The sequence below is a fragment of the Bactrocera tryoni genome, chromosome 5 (assembly GCF_016617805.1).
Source record: "Bactrocera tryoni isolate S06 chromosome 5, CSIRO_BtryS06_freeze2, whole genome shotgun sequence".
In the NCBI taxonomy this organism is placed as follows: Eukaryota; Metazoa; Arthropoda; class Insecta; order Diptera; family Tephritidae; genus Bactrocera; species Bactrocera tryoni.
In genome coordinates, this window is record NC_052503.1 from 38,212,091 (window position 1) to 38,224,802 (window position 12,712).

Here is a 12,712-nt window from a genome sequence, read left to right on the forward strand (position 1 = left end):
TTTCCAAAATTGATAAAACTTTTACCGAAACGTTTCAATTGATGAAACAAGTTTACGGGGTTGATTGCCTAACCCGTAACAGAGAGCAAAAGTGGTTTCAACGTATTCGAAGTGGTCGTGAGGACATAAAGGCAATCAACATGTGGACCAATCAAAATCCGTGATCACCGAAAATTCCATTCACTCACAGTATTCATCAAAACTCAGTCGAAATCATCATTGAAATTCATGGAAATGGAATTGAACATCTCCAAAATATCAATTTATCGCATTTTGACCGAACATTTGGGCTTACGAAAGGTGTGTGTTTGTTCCGCACAAATTGACTGACGACGAAAAATTGTTCAGAATCCAACATTCGAAGGACATCATTGTGACCGATTATTTGACCAAAAATCACATTTTAACCATTAACCACTTCCCGTATTCACCTGATATGACACCGTGCGGCTTGCACCGGCATACTGGCGGCCATACCGGCCAACGAACTAAAACACTCGTTCGACATGCTTTTGGACCGTGCAAAAAGCTTTATTGAAGCAGAAGGAGCCTGTTTTGAATAAAATAAATTGATTTTTCCGAAAAAACCATTTGTTCAGCTTTTTTTTTTTAAGTCCGTTTGCCTTGGAATGCACCTAGTATACATTTCTTCTCTGTTAGTGTTAGTCTGGAGTGGTATGCAATGTTCCTACTACTATCCGTTGTTCGTATCACCTAAAACCAATCGAGATAGATATGGAGTCGGAAAGCATTGTTTCACAGACATTAACGCGACGCTGTTTTTCGAAAAAATGAGTAACTTTAGGACCAATCGTGCTTTCACTTTTCTTAGGCCGAAATGATCTTTCGAAATGGTTTTCACTTATCTTTTCGATATTCCAACGGTGACAGTAAGATCACTGGCTGATAATCGTCGATTCTCAAGCATCATTTCCCTTATTTTAATGGCGTGTTGATCATCAGTTGATGTTGATGACCGTCCTGGACTTGGTTCGTCGTCAAATGTTCTCTATAATTTGTACCATTCAAAACACTTGCTCGCGACAAACATTTATCACCTAAGCCTTTTCCAACATTCTGATCGTTTCGGCAACAGAAATTTGATTCCACACAAAAAATCTATTGGAACTTCTTTGTTGAATAATTGCACTCATCGTAATAATCGCCAAATGCAGTTTATGTGCTTCAGAAAGGCAAGCGTATACTAAACACTATTGATTATTGTAATGTGAAATTGGGCACAGATGTCACTGATTGTCATACCAATATAGAAAAAAATATTTCGACGAGTGGGTTTTCGCACGAAATTTAAATTAAAAAGTCTTGGTATTTTTTGCCCACAGTAGTCTAAAAGAGAACGCGAGAGATTGGAGCAAGCATGGAATAAAAATAAGCTATAGCAAAACAATGAAATTTCTAAAATTACTAGACTTAGGAAAACGAAAACGTTTCTTTTAACATACTGTATTCTCAGCAAAACAATTGAGAACAACATACTGTTAAACTCGTATCTTTACAATTAATTAATGCCTTTTAAAAGATAATAAATTACAAATATACATACATATGTTTATTTATATAATAATAACAAAAGAAACAAGGAACATGTCTTATCAATTCGATGACAAGCGAACAGATTCACTCTCTCTTTTAATTACCATAAGCTTCACTTTTTAGTTTAGGGTAAACAAAACCAATAGCAGACTTTATACGCGAAATCGTAATCATTTAAGAACACTTAAGAGAGGAACATTTTGTTAGAATGTGTAGTTCTACAGCAGTCGTCGTACTAAATAGACATTCAGTATTAATCGTGCAACGCAAGCAAGTAGACGGAATATTTTGACTTCGTTTAGTATTCAGAAGTGCAGTTGATTTAGTAAACCAAATATGGATTTGAAAGGTAAAAATGTGATTTATGAAGGTGGCTTTGGAGGCATTGGACAGCGTTGTTTGAGGGAATTTCTCGCCAAAGGTGTAAAGGTAAATTTGCAAAGTAAAATTTTAGTTTCCCCAAAAGAATATTCATATGTATACAAATATTTATATATATATTTTTTTAAAGAACCTAGTAATTTTCGATTTGCAAGAAAATGCAGACATTTTGCAAGATTTAAGGACCTCGTATCCCGAGGCGAATATCTTTTTCTTTGCCTTCGACATCACTGATAAGAATAGCATTACAGCGGCCTTCGAGAAAGCGGTTGAGAAAATCGGACACTTTGATGTGCTGGTCAATGGTTGTGGTTTGATGGATGATACCAAAGTGGAGCTGATGATTGAAATTAATTTGGTAGGTTGTTAAGCATGAAAAGACTTTCAGAACTGGTTTTATAATTTCCTCTGCATACAATACTTCTCAGATGGGTTTAATTCATAGTACTTTGACGGCTCTGCCATATATGAATAAATCCAATGGTGGACGCGGTGGCCTTATCATCAATATATCTTCCGTGGCCGGCTTGGAGCCAACGGCTGTCGTAGCTGTTTATTCGGCGGCAAAACACGGTGTCACAGCATTCACACGAGCCATGGCGGTGAGTAAATACTTATATTGAATGAGCACATATGAGAAAAACAGCTTTTAGCCTAAATAATCCAAATTGTGCATTTCATAGTATATGCTGGAATGCATTTTGGTGTGGCTGGCTTTTTACGGTATTGAAATGTGTATATACATATGTACATACACATACTTATTTGTGTTGGCTGTACACACAAACATACCAAGTTATTAACCAGTTGCAATTTCAGTTGCGCCAATTTTTTTTTTTTTTGGTAATTAAATGCAGACAATGAAATTGGAGAGTTGAGAATAATTTTATTTGTATAACCTAAATTTAATTGCCACAGAGTTTTGAAAACCGGACTATACATGATAAACGGTAGCAGCAATATACAAAGCCAAAAGCAAAATATTCCTGATAACAACCGTTAAGTCGTAAATACTAAAATTTATATATTTCTTGCTTGAATTATTTATTTTATTAAATATAATATAATAATTGCATTCACTTGACTCTTATAACTTTGTAATTCTTTCAGAATCCCCACTACTACAAGCATTTCGGCGTGAGCTTTATCACCATTTGTCCAGGCATTACAGAAACTAACCTTGTGGCGAACATTCACGACAAGGTAATATTTAAATTTGCTGAAGTTTTAGGCGCACGTTTGGATACAGCCGAGCGCCAAAGTCCCGAAGTTTGCGCACAGAACTTGGTGAAACTTGCGGAGACTGGCAAAAATGGTGGTGTCTATATGCTGGATTTGGGCGAAATTAAGGAAATAACATTCCCCACCATGTGGACGCCGGTTTTCAACTCTTAAAATTGGTATTGGAATTAACTGTTAATTTTAAATCCCGAATTAATTAATGTTTGTAGATTGTTCTATTGACTTCTAGTTTATATGTACACATGTTACCAACTCTTTAGAGTTATAATTTTTTAGACATCTGGTTTGCAAGAAGAAATAAAATGCACATGATTAAATCTTATGAACAAGAATTTAGTTTTATCATAAAGATAAGGGTTTATTGTTTTAAAAATCATTTCGAGCAAGTGAACGTCGCGGCTGGCTCGAATAAATTCCAGACGAGAGGCCCTATTTTCAACCGCTTTTTGTAGCAATCGCGGCCGTGTGTCAGTATTCTCTTCTAAGGCGTCGATCGTCTCGCACTTGTCTGCGTAGACTAGTGACTTCATAAAAACTCACAAAGAAAATGCACCGGAGTTTAATCGCACTATCTTGAAGGCCACTCCACAGGCCTAACGACCTACGCGAGATAATGCGCTCAACAAAAGTTTCCTTCAAAAAATTTTTTATTTTAGTGAATAAAAGGGGATGGCAAAACGATTTATGTATTAATAGTGTTATCTCTTATGGCATATACACAAACTAAGAACCATTTTGCTGTAGTAAAATGCCAAGTGTTGATCCGTAGTGGCTTTAGAAAACAACTCTTATCGCTTTTTGCTTCTGCTGTTTATCTCATACCACAGATGTTGTTATGCTAACAATTAATGCAATTTTATTGAATAATACTTCAGCACGATAATTATACTTATATTATCTCCGATTCTATGTTCACAAACAATTTTTCATCTTGATAGCAAACTTGATAGAGAGTAGTCACAAAGATAAGTTATCTAATCACATCTCAAAATAACATTTTCCTTTTCCAAACAATAATAAATAGTTAAAGGTTATCAATATAAAAACTTACTGGGATTTTGAAATTTATTTTCGAGATTGATTTATTGTCACCATTATCAGCAAGATGCTTTGATATTTTGTGATGACTAGCAAATATTCCACCTTGATGTAACCATCATCATTAAATATGTGCGATTAAGATCATTATGGATAATCTAAATGATTAATATTTTTTTTATAATTTTTAGTTGTATCTCTATAAATGTAGGTCATTGTGAAAAAACTTTCACAAACAAGTGTTAAAGTCTAAGCCCCACTTAATCGTTGTATAAATACTATATTACGCAATTTTTCGCATTTAGAATTTAAAGCTAGTCGATTTTGTACTTTTTTTTGTATACAACGTGCAAAGTCAATTTGTGTCGAAACAGTTAAAAGTTTTCTTTTTTATATCGTTTTAAGCGACGACTGCATTTTTAAACCGCAGAAAACGACAGCTAACCGCACTGTTAATATGAGCAGAAAAGCTTTCCTCATATTTCCATCGTAAACCGGTCAAAAAAGCACCGGAACACGATTGAAAACAAACTTGAGAATCAGTCACAACAAAGTTACGAAACGTACGCAATGTTACGAGTTACACTTAAAAAATCGGAGTGGATCAGTTTCAGCGTACAAACTGAACGATCGGAATCAAGTTCTTGTATGGACAACTTTCACATTTGACAAGATATATTCACGAAATTTGGTATATGTTATTTTTTAAGGCAACAATGTAATCTCCGAAGAAATTGTTCAGATCGTTTAACTATAACATATAGCTGCCATACAAACTGAACGATCGGAATCAAGTTCTTGTATGGACAACTTTCACATTTGACAAGATATATTCACGAAATTTGGTATATGTTATTTTTTAAGGCAACAATGTAATCTCTAAAAAACTTGTTTAGAACGGATTACTATAGCATATAGCTTCCATACAAACTGAACACATAGTTACTAACAGAAATGCACCTGTGAAGGGTATTTAGCTTCGGTGCAACCGAAGTTAACGTTTTTTCTTGTTTAATTTAATTCCATATCCAATAGCGCAGCACACTGTAGCACAGATGCTCTGGCGTAAAGCTCTCATATCAACAGAGCGCATACCGGTCAAATATTTGTGCTTTCATGGTTGTTTGCGAATGTGTCGCACAAAAGCAAAAGCTGATAAGTTATAGCAATGATAATAACCAATAAACACAAGGCAATGAGAAATTTAAAATAAATTATTGCACAATAATCTCAGTATACTGTGACAATAATCGCTGATGGGTGCAGAGTAGTAGCAGCGGCAGGCAATTTAATGTTTAAAATAAACTTATTATTAGCTTTAAAAATGGTAAAGATTTTTAATTCATTTATATAAACAATGAAATGTTAAAATATTTATTTCGACGAAAGTCAAATGAAAAATGTGCCTTTTTCAGCAGTGCATACGTTTATAGTAGCACGCGCACCCAGCATGGCACATAAAATTACGAGAATAAGTGGAGTGACAGACCGGCAAGTGGAGTTGCGATCAGTAATTAAACACGCGATCGCAGTTCGGCCGAAATTATCAGCCACCACAAAAGTATGGATTTAAAGAATAAAAATGTAATTTATGTGGGTGGATTTGGTGGCATCGGTTTCTGTTGTTGCAAAAGCCTCTTAGAACAAGGGGTGGCCGTAAGTACTAAGCACATACCAACAGCTAGTTAATGCAATTCAACCGCAGTAAACTGCAATCAATTGTATATTCCAATTAGAATATAGCGATTATGGATGTGGTTGAGGATGCTGAAATGCTTGAGACATTGCAAGCTATCAATAAAGCTGCTAATGTATTCTATATCAAAATGGACTTAACAGATGTGGAGAATATAGAGGGTGCCTTCACAGAAGCACATGACACAATGGGTCGCTTCGATATTGTGGTGAACGGTAGTGGCATAATGAATGAACATGAAATCGAACGAACAATACAAATCAATTTGGTGAGTTGAAAAAAGAAGCAGAAGCGACTAACAGCTAACCGTTGTGTTTTGTTTTCATTTAAATCAATGCGATTAGACTTTTTCACACTCGAAAATACCCCGCTGTGAAATCAACAAGGCATGAACTACTTCACAAGTGGTATAAAACGAACTAGTCGGACTCTAGAACTCTTCATGCTTAGAAGTAATTATTAAATTTCGGGCAGAACTAAATTTTTCGTGAAACGTTGAAATGAAAGAAGACAAGAAAAGCCATGAATTTTAGTAGCACTGAAGCTAGAATATTATTCACAAATAAAAAAGTTGCCATAAAAGAATTTGATTTTGATCGATCAGTTTGTATGGCAGCTATATGCTATAGTAGTCCGATCGGAACAATGTTTTCGAAGATTATAGCGTTATCTTCGATAATAATCTATGCCAAATTTCGTGAAGATACCTTGCCGAAAAAAAAGTTTTCTTAATAAGGACTTGTTCTTTCTTTATCGTTCAATTTGTATGGCAGCTAAATGCTATAGTGGTCCGATCGGATTAATTTTGTTAAAGATTATAGAGTTTTCTCGATAACAAACTGCAGAATTTCGTGAAGGTACCTTGCCAAATAAAAAAGATTTCCTTATAAAGACTTATTTTTAATCATTCAATTCGTATGGCAGCTGTTATGGCTATAGTGGTTCGATCTGAAAATAATTTTCGAAAATTGTAGCGTTGCTCTAACCAATAATTTAAACTTCATGATGATACGAGTATTTTATCACACGAAAAAGTTGTTCATACAAGAACTTACTTTGAACGTTCAGTTTGTTTGGCTGCTACCATATATGCTGTAGGAGTCCGATTGCGGCAGTGCTGACAAATGAGCGGCTTCTTAGGGAGAAAAATAAGTGTATAAAGTTTTATATCGATCTCAGAAACTGAGAAATACATAAATCTGAAGTTTTTTTTTGATTACTTCGTTTTTCGCCTAGAAATACTGAGAGTATACTAATACTATTGTGACTAGTTTGAAGTTTCACTGCAGAGTAATTCGTTAGCGTATAAATATCTACTTGCGAGATTTTATGTATGAATGTAACATATGTATGTGCGTATGTATTCCAGTTAGGTGTCATTTACAGCACTTTTGCGGCTTTGCGTCTAATGGACAAATCGAAAGGTGGGAATGGCGGTCTAATCGTAAACATTTCCTCCGTCGTCAGTTTGGATGCTTATGGCGCATATGCTGTGTATACCGCTTCTAAATATGGTGTTAATGGATTCACACGAGCACTTTCGGTTTGTTATCATAATACTAATTAATTTTGTATAAATATGTTTATGATATTCATTGATCTTTCAGGATCCATATTATTACAGTCAAACAAAAGTCGGTTTCATCACGATCTGCCCGAGCACAACGGAAACACAAATGGTTTCATCGCTCCGCATGGATGCATTGACAACATTCGATCGTATGCCACCACTGCCCAAGACGTTGTGTAACAATCAAAGTCCGGAAAATTGTGCCTATAATTTAGTAACAGCCATTAAGACTGCCAAAAATGGTTCAGTGTGGATTTTGAGTGCCGGCATTCTAAGGGAATATCACTATCCCGATATCTAAATGAAAAGGAAAATTTTGAAAGCAAAACAGCCATTGAAAGGGAAATAACATAATAGATTTGTAAAGATTAAAAGGTGTCAAATATGTTATTTAATTTGTTTTCGACGGCTACTGACATAGAATTACTTCGAAATATAATTTAATATCGCCTGCTAAAAAATAAGTTTGATAAATGCCTTTTAAAAATATGTTTATATAAAAGTATTCACTTTTAATAATAATTTAAGCCCAAAGGAATCTATTTAAATTAATGCTTGCTCTTAAAAACTTTGTGTCATTGCCGATGAAAAGTTTAGTATCCAATTAATTATATATTTTTTATCTAATAGTTTACTGAAAACTTCACTGCTACTTATGCGTGTATATGCTGTAACTGCCAGCAACGATTTTTAATTGCAGTCGATCTCATGGAAAACGGTTTTTGAAATTTCATTACACCTATGTATGTAAATTAATCAAACTCGAATAGAAGCCATGCAACTAGACATTAAAATTTATTCTTACATAACTCTAGTGATAGTCAGTAAGATATATAAGATAATGTGAACAACCGAAAATATATGTATTCCTAACCTAACAATTATGCTTAATTAGAAATCGAAAATTCTATTCAATATCGGAAAGCGCATACAATTTAATATACTGCTGTGTTTAGATACTTATTAAGTATATTTAAGTCTAGGACAAAATAAAATCTTTAAACATATAAAAAAATTACGTGTCACGTTTTGTCCGGGGTAAATTCCTAAACTACTGAACCTATTTTAGTAAAATTTAGCACACCCTATCCAGTTTGATCCAACTTAGAAGATAGGATAGTTTATATCTAAATTATGTTAAAAGTAAAAAAAAAATCATAAATAAAAAAAATATATATTTCAAACCATAACCGTGTCTTCAAGAATAAGGGTTTACATGGGTTTCCTCGGGTAAAAAACAGCTTTTTTTCAAAATTTTTTTTCTCATATAAAAAATTAAATTTTTTTTTCCTCGGGTAAAAAACAGTTTTTTTTCAAAATTTTTTTCTCATTTAAAAACTAAATATTTTTATTGAATTCGAATTTTTTATTGTTACTTACACTATTAACTGAAATTCTGAAATTTTTGGAAAATAATATTTTAAACTCGGCCATTGCGATTATCTAAAGTGAAAAAATACATGTTTTAGTTAAAACTTTAACTTAGAACTTGGACGAAGGAAAAAAATTGAAAATTGGATATTTGGCAGACATTTTTACAATAAAATCATTGAAAATTTCGCGACTTTTTTTTCAAATAGTTGTAATCGGAAAAAAAATCCGTCTTCCGAGTCTGTAAGAATTGTATCTCAAGGAACTGTGTAAAATTACGTGAAGATAGGTTGAGTAGTTCCGGAAAAATCTTGCCAACCAACTTCAAAATACAGTTTCGAGAAAAACGAGTTTAAAGACGGCAAACTTAAGCTAGCTAGCCTCGAGTGCATAAGTTCTCAAGACTGTGTCTCCGAAACTGTTACTCGAATCAACGAGAAAATTTAGGACAATATTGTAGAAGTGTTTTAGAATTCAATAAGGTAATAAAAATCAATGAATCAATCATCAATTTTTGAAACCCGTAAGCCCATGGAACCCGTTAAACAAAACAAACGACAACTTCGGTTGCTCCGAAGCCACGTGGATTGCCTTGATATTTCGGAATTTGGTAACCTTAGTTTAGCAATTTGGCAACTCAAAACTTTATCCTAAGGTTTGAAATTTATAATGTTATACATACTCAGAACGTTTTGACATACTACCGCTTTTCTTTTGCTTACAGTAACTTAATATATTCATCTCGGCCAAAAAATGGAATTGAACCGCCAACATTTTCGAGCGATTATTTTTTACAACTTTTGAAGTGGATTAACTCAGCTACAATGCATTGATAAACTTAATTAAGTTTTTGGCAATGAAGCTTCAACAAGGGCCAGTGTTTATCGACGATATAGTGAATCCAATCGAGGTCGTAGTTCACTCCAAGACGAATTTCGTGAAGATCGACCCAATCAGTTGTTGTTTCAGAAACAATTAATGCTGTGCACAAACTAATATTGCCAGATCGACATGTGACCTATCGTGAGATAGAGGCAAATATAGGGATTATTAGTACTAGCATACATTGCATAAGGATTTAATAAAAAAATTATTGACGGTTCATGAGAGATATTGAAATGTGGATTTACCGTATACACCCGAAAGTTAAGAACAGTCGGCTTCATGGGTATTTTAAGATAAGCCGGGTGTAACAAAAGTTGTTCGCGGACGAAGCACTTCCAGGCTTGGTTGCCAGTTTTTTTGGAACAACTGAATATATCGCTACCATACCAATAGAACAATGCAAAACAATAAATTCCGAGTTATACACAACTATCTGTTTGTCAGTTGTCTTTCAAGAAATCAGGAAAACCAAGCACAGAAGACGGATCACTCTTCACCACGACAATGTGAAACAACTGCATTTTTTATCACTTAAAACAACGATTTGATGAATAATCTACCGTAAAGTCTTGACTTGCTACCGAATAACGTCCTTTATTTTCCAGTCCAACGTCTTTCGACACTTTTGAATCAAACACAACAAAAATATATAGATCTAAATGGAGATCATTTTGAAAAACAACATAGCGATTCCCGATGATTACAATTTTTTTTGTTCCCTAACCTCAAAACCTAAGTATAATTCACTATAGCATAAAATGGTATGAAAAGATCCATGGCGCGATTTTGATCGGTAAATTTGTATGGCAGCTCTACTGATCCGATCTGAAAAATTTCTACTGAGATTGTACCGTGACCTTAGACAATAATTCATGCAAAATTTCGTGGAAATGTCAAATGAAAAAGCTTTCCACGTTACGTTCTAAACAATTTATTTGAGATTATACCGTTGCCTTGGACAATAATTTGTGTCGTATTTAGTGAAGACACTTTGTCAAATAAAAAGTTATCAACACAAGGAAATGTATTTTATCATTCCATTTGTATGACAGCTATACATATATTATATTATAGTGGTCCGATTCGGCGGTTCAGACAATTAAGAAGCTTTTTCAACTGGAGATGAAAGGACATTTATCCGATCGATATCTCAAAAACTGTTCCGCTAGTTTGCGTATATAGACTCAGCTCATCATGCTGATCATTTATGATATATAGGTATACATATATTTTACAGGGTCTCCAACGTTTCTTCGTGTTAAACTTAATACACCTTGTTCAGGATATAACAACAATTAATTTGAGTAAAGTGCCAAAAGGAAAGTTGATTATTGTTTCCTATGCAAAATATTTGTAGTGTGAATGGACCCGCCCGACCGATATATGACATTTTACTGACATACCGGGAAAATAGGAAAATCGGACTACAACCACGCTTATACAATTTTATATTCCATTTGATTCTTTAACTTTCCTGTGTACAGATCCAGAAGCAATTAATATAACGGGAAAAAACTTTGCACGTATAATGCCTTTGAAGTATGCCACCTTATGATCAAAAGTTATATGAATGGAACTAAAACTGTTCAAGACACTGGGTAGCGAATGTGTGGACCCCAGAGTCTATAGTTAACTTTTTACGGAAAATATCGGTCAATATGTGAGATGTATAATTAAAAATTTGAGGGAATCTTTTCCTGTTGATGGTATCTCTGTGTACCAAAAATTATTTCAATCGGGTCAATACTTCCTTTAGCCCCGACATACCTAATAAAAAGATTTTCGAACCTCCGACTTTATAATGCATATATCGACCAATATGTGACTTATCCTAATAAAATTGGCAGAGCATATTTTTCTAATAACGGTGCAAATCGGGTGAAAACTCGCTCTAGACCCTATAAAACTACCAAGCCTTATGTACCTGAGAATATTACCCCGGCTTTAATCCTTGCAAGTTGCAAGAGTATGAAATGTTCGGTTATACCCGTCCATAGTCCCTCCTTACTTGTTATACCCTGAACAGGGTATATTAAGTTTGTCACAAAGTTTGTAACACCCAGAAGGAATCGTCGGAGACCCTATAAAGTATATATATAAGTGATCAGTATGTCGAGCTGAGTCGATTTAGCCATGTCCGTCTGTCTGTCTGTCCTCAGTTTTTAAGATATCGTTTTGAAATTATGCAAACGTCATTTTCGCTTCAATAAGCTGCTCATTTGTCGGAGCGGCCGATATCGGACCACTATAACATATAGCTGCCATACAAACTGAACGATCGAAATCAAATGCTTGTATGGAAAACTTTCACATTTTACAAGATATATTCACAAGATTTGGTATATATTATTTTCTAAAGCAGCAATGTAATCTCCGAAGAAATTGATCAGATCGGTTTACTATAGCATATAGCTGCCATACAAACTGAACGATCGGAATCAAGTTCTTATATGGACAACTTTCACACTAGACAAGATATATTACGAAATTTCGTATAGATTATTTTTTAAGGCAACAATGTATTCTCTAAAAAACTTGTTCAGATCGGTTAACTATAGCAGCATATAGCTTCCATACAAACTGAACACATAGTTACTAACGGAAATGCACCTGTGAAGGGTATTTAACTTCGGTGCAAATAAAACAATAAAAAATATCCATATAGGGACTTGATTTAGATCGCTCGATAGTGATCTGACACCATGGAGCAGCTTCTTGGGAAGGAAAAGGCGTTTGCACAATTTCAAATCGATATCTCGGAAACCGAGGGACATGTCTAAATCGGCTCAGCTCGTCACGCTGATCACTTACATATGTATATATTTTATGGTATAGGGTATGCTTTTGGATGTTACAAACTTGGTGGCAAACCTAATATTACCTGTTCAGAGTAAAAAAGAAAATTGACTATCAAATATACTCCTATATTACGCAATGAAAGCTTTTTGGTGCTGTTTTCAAAATTTATTGTTTGC

General features: G+C 34.4%; 2 protein-coding genes across 2 annotated transcripts; both read left to right on the top strand.

The window, feature by feature from the left end:
* The first annotated feature begins 1,769 nt into the window (after positions 1-1,769).
* Positions 1,770-3,509, top strand: LOC120778866 (alcohol dehydrogenase-like). Its single transcript, XM_040110902.1, has 4 exons — positions 1,770-1,983; positions 2,066-2,293; positions 2,364-2,537; positions 3,046-3,509. The coding sequence occupies exons 1-4, from the start codon at positions 1,891-1,893 to the stop codon at positions 3,328-3,330; spliced, it is 780 nt and encodes a 259-aa protein (XP_039966836.1). The 5' UTR covers positions 1,770-1,890; the 3' UTR covers positions 3,331-3,509.
* Positions 3,510-5,583: 2,074 nt separating this feature from the next.
* LOC120778612 (alcohol dehydrogenase-like) lies at positions 5,584-8,492 on the top strand. The gene is made up of 4 exons (XM_040110489.1): positions 5,584-5,871; positions 5,952-6,179; positions 7,281-7,454; positions 7,519-8,492. Exons 1-4 carry the CDS (start codon positions 5,779-5,781, stop codon positions 7,780-7,782), a joined length of 759 nt encoding a protein of 252 aa, XP_039966423.1. The 5' UTR covers positions 5,584-5,778; the 3' UTR covers positions 7,783-8,492.
* Positions 8,493-12,712: the final 4,220 nt, after the last annotated feature.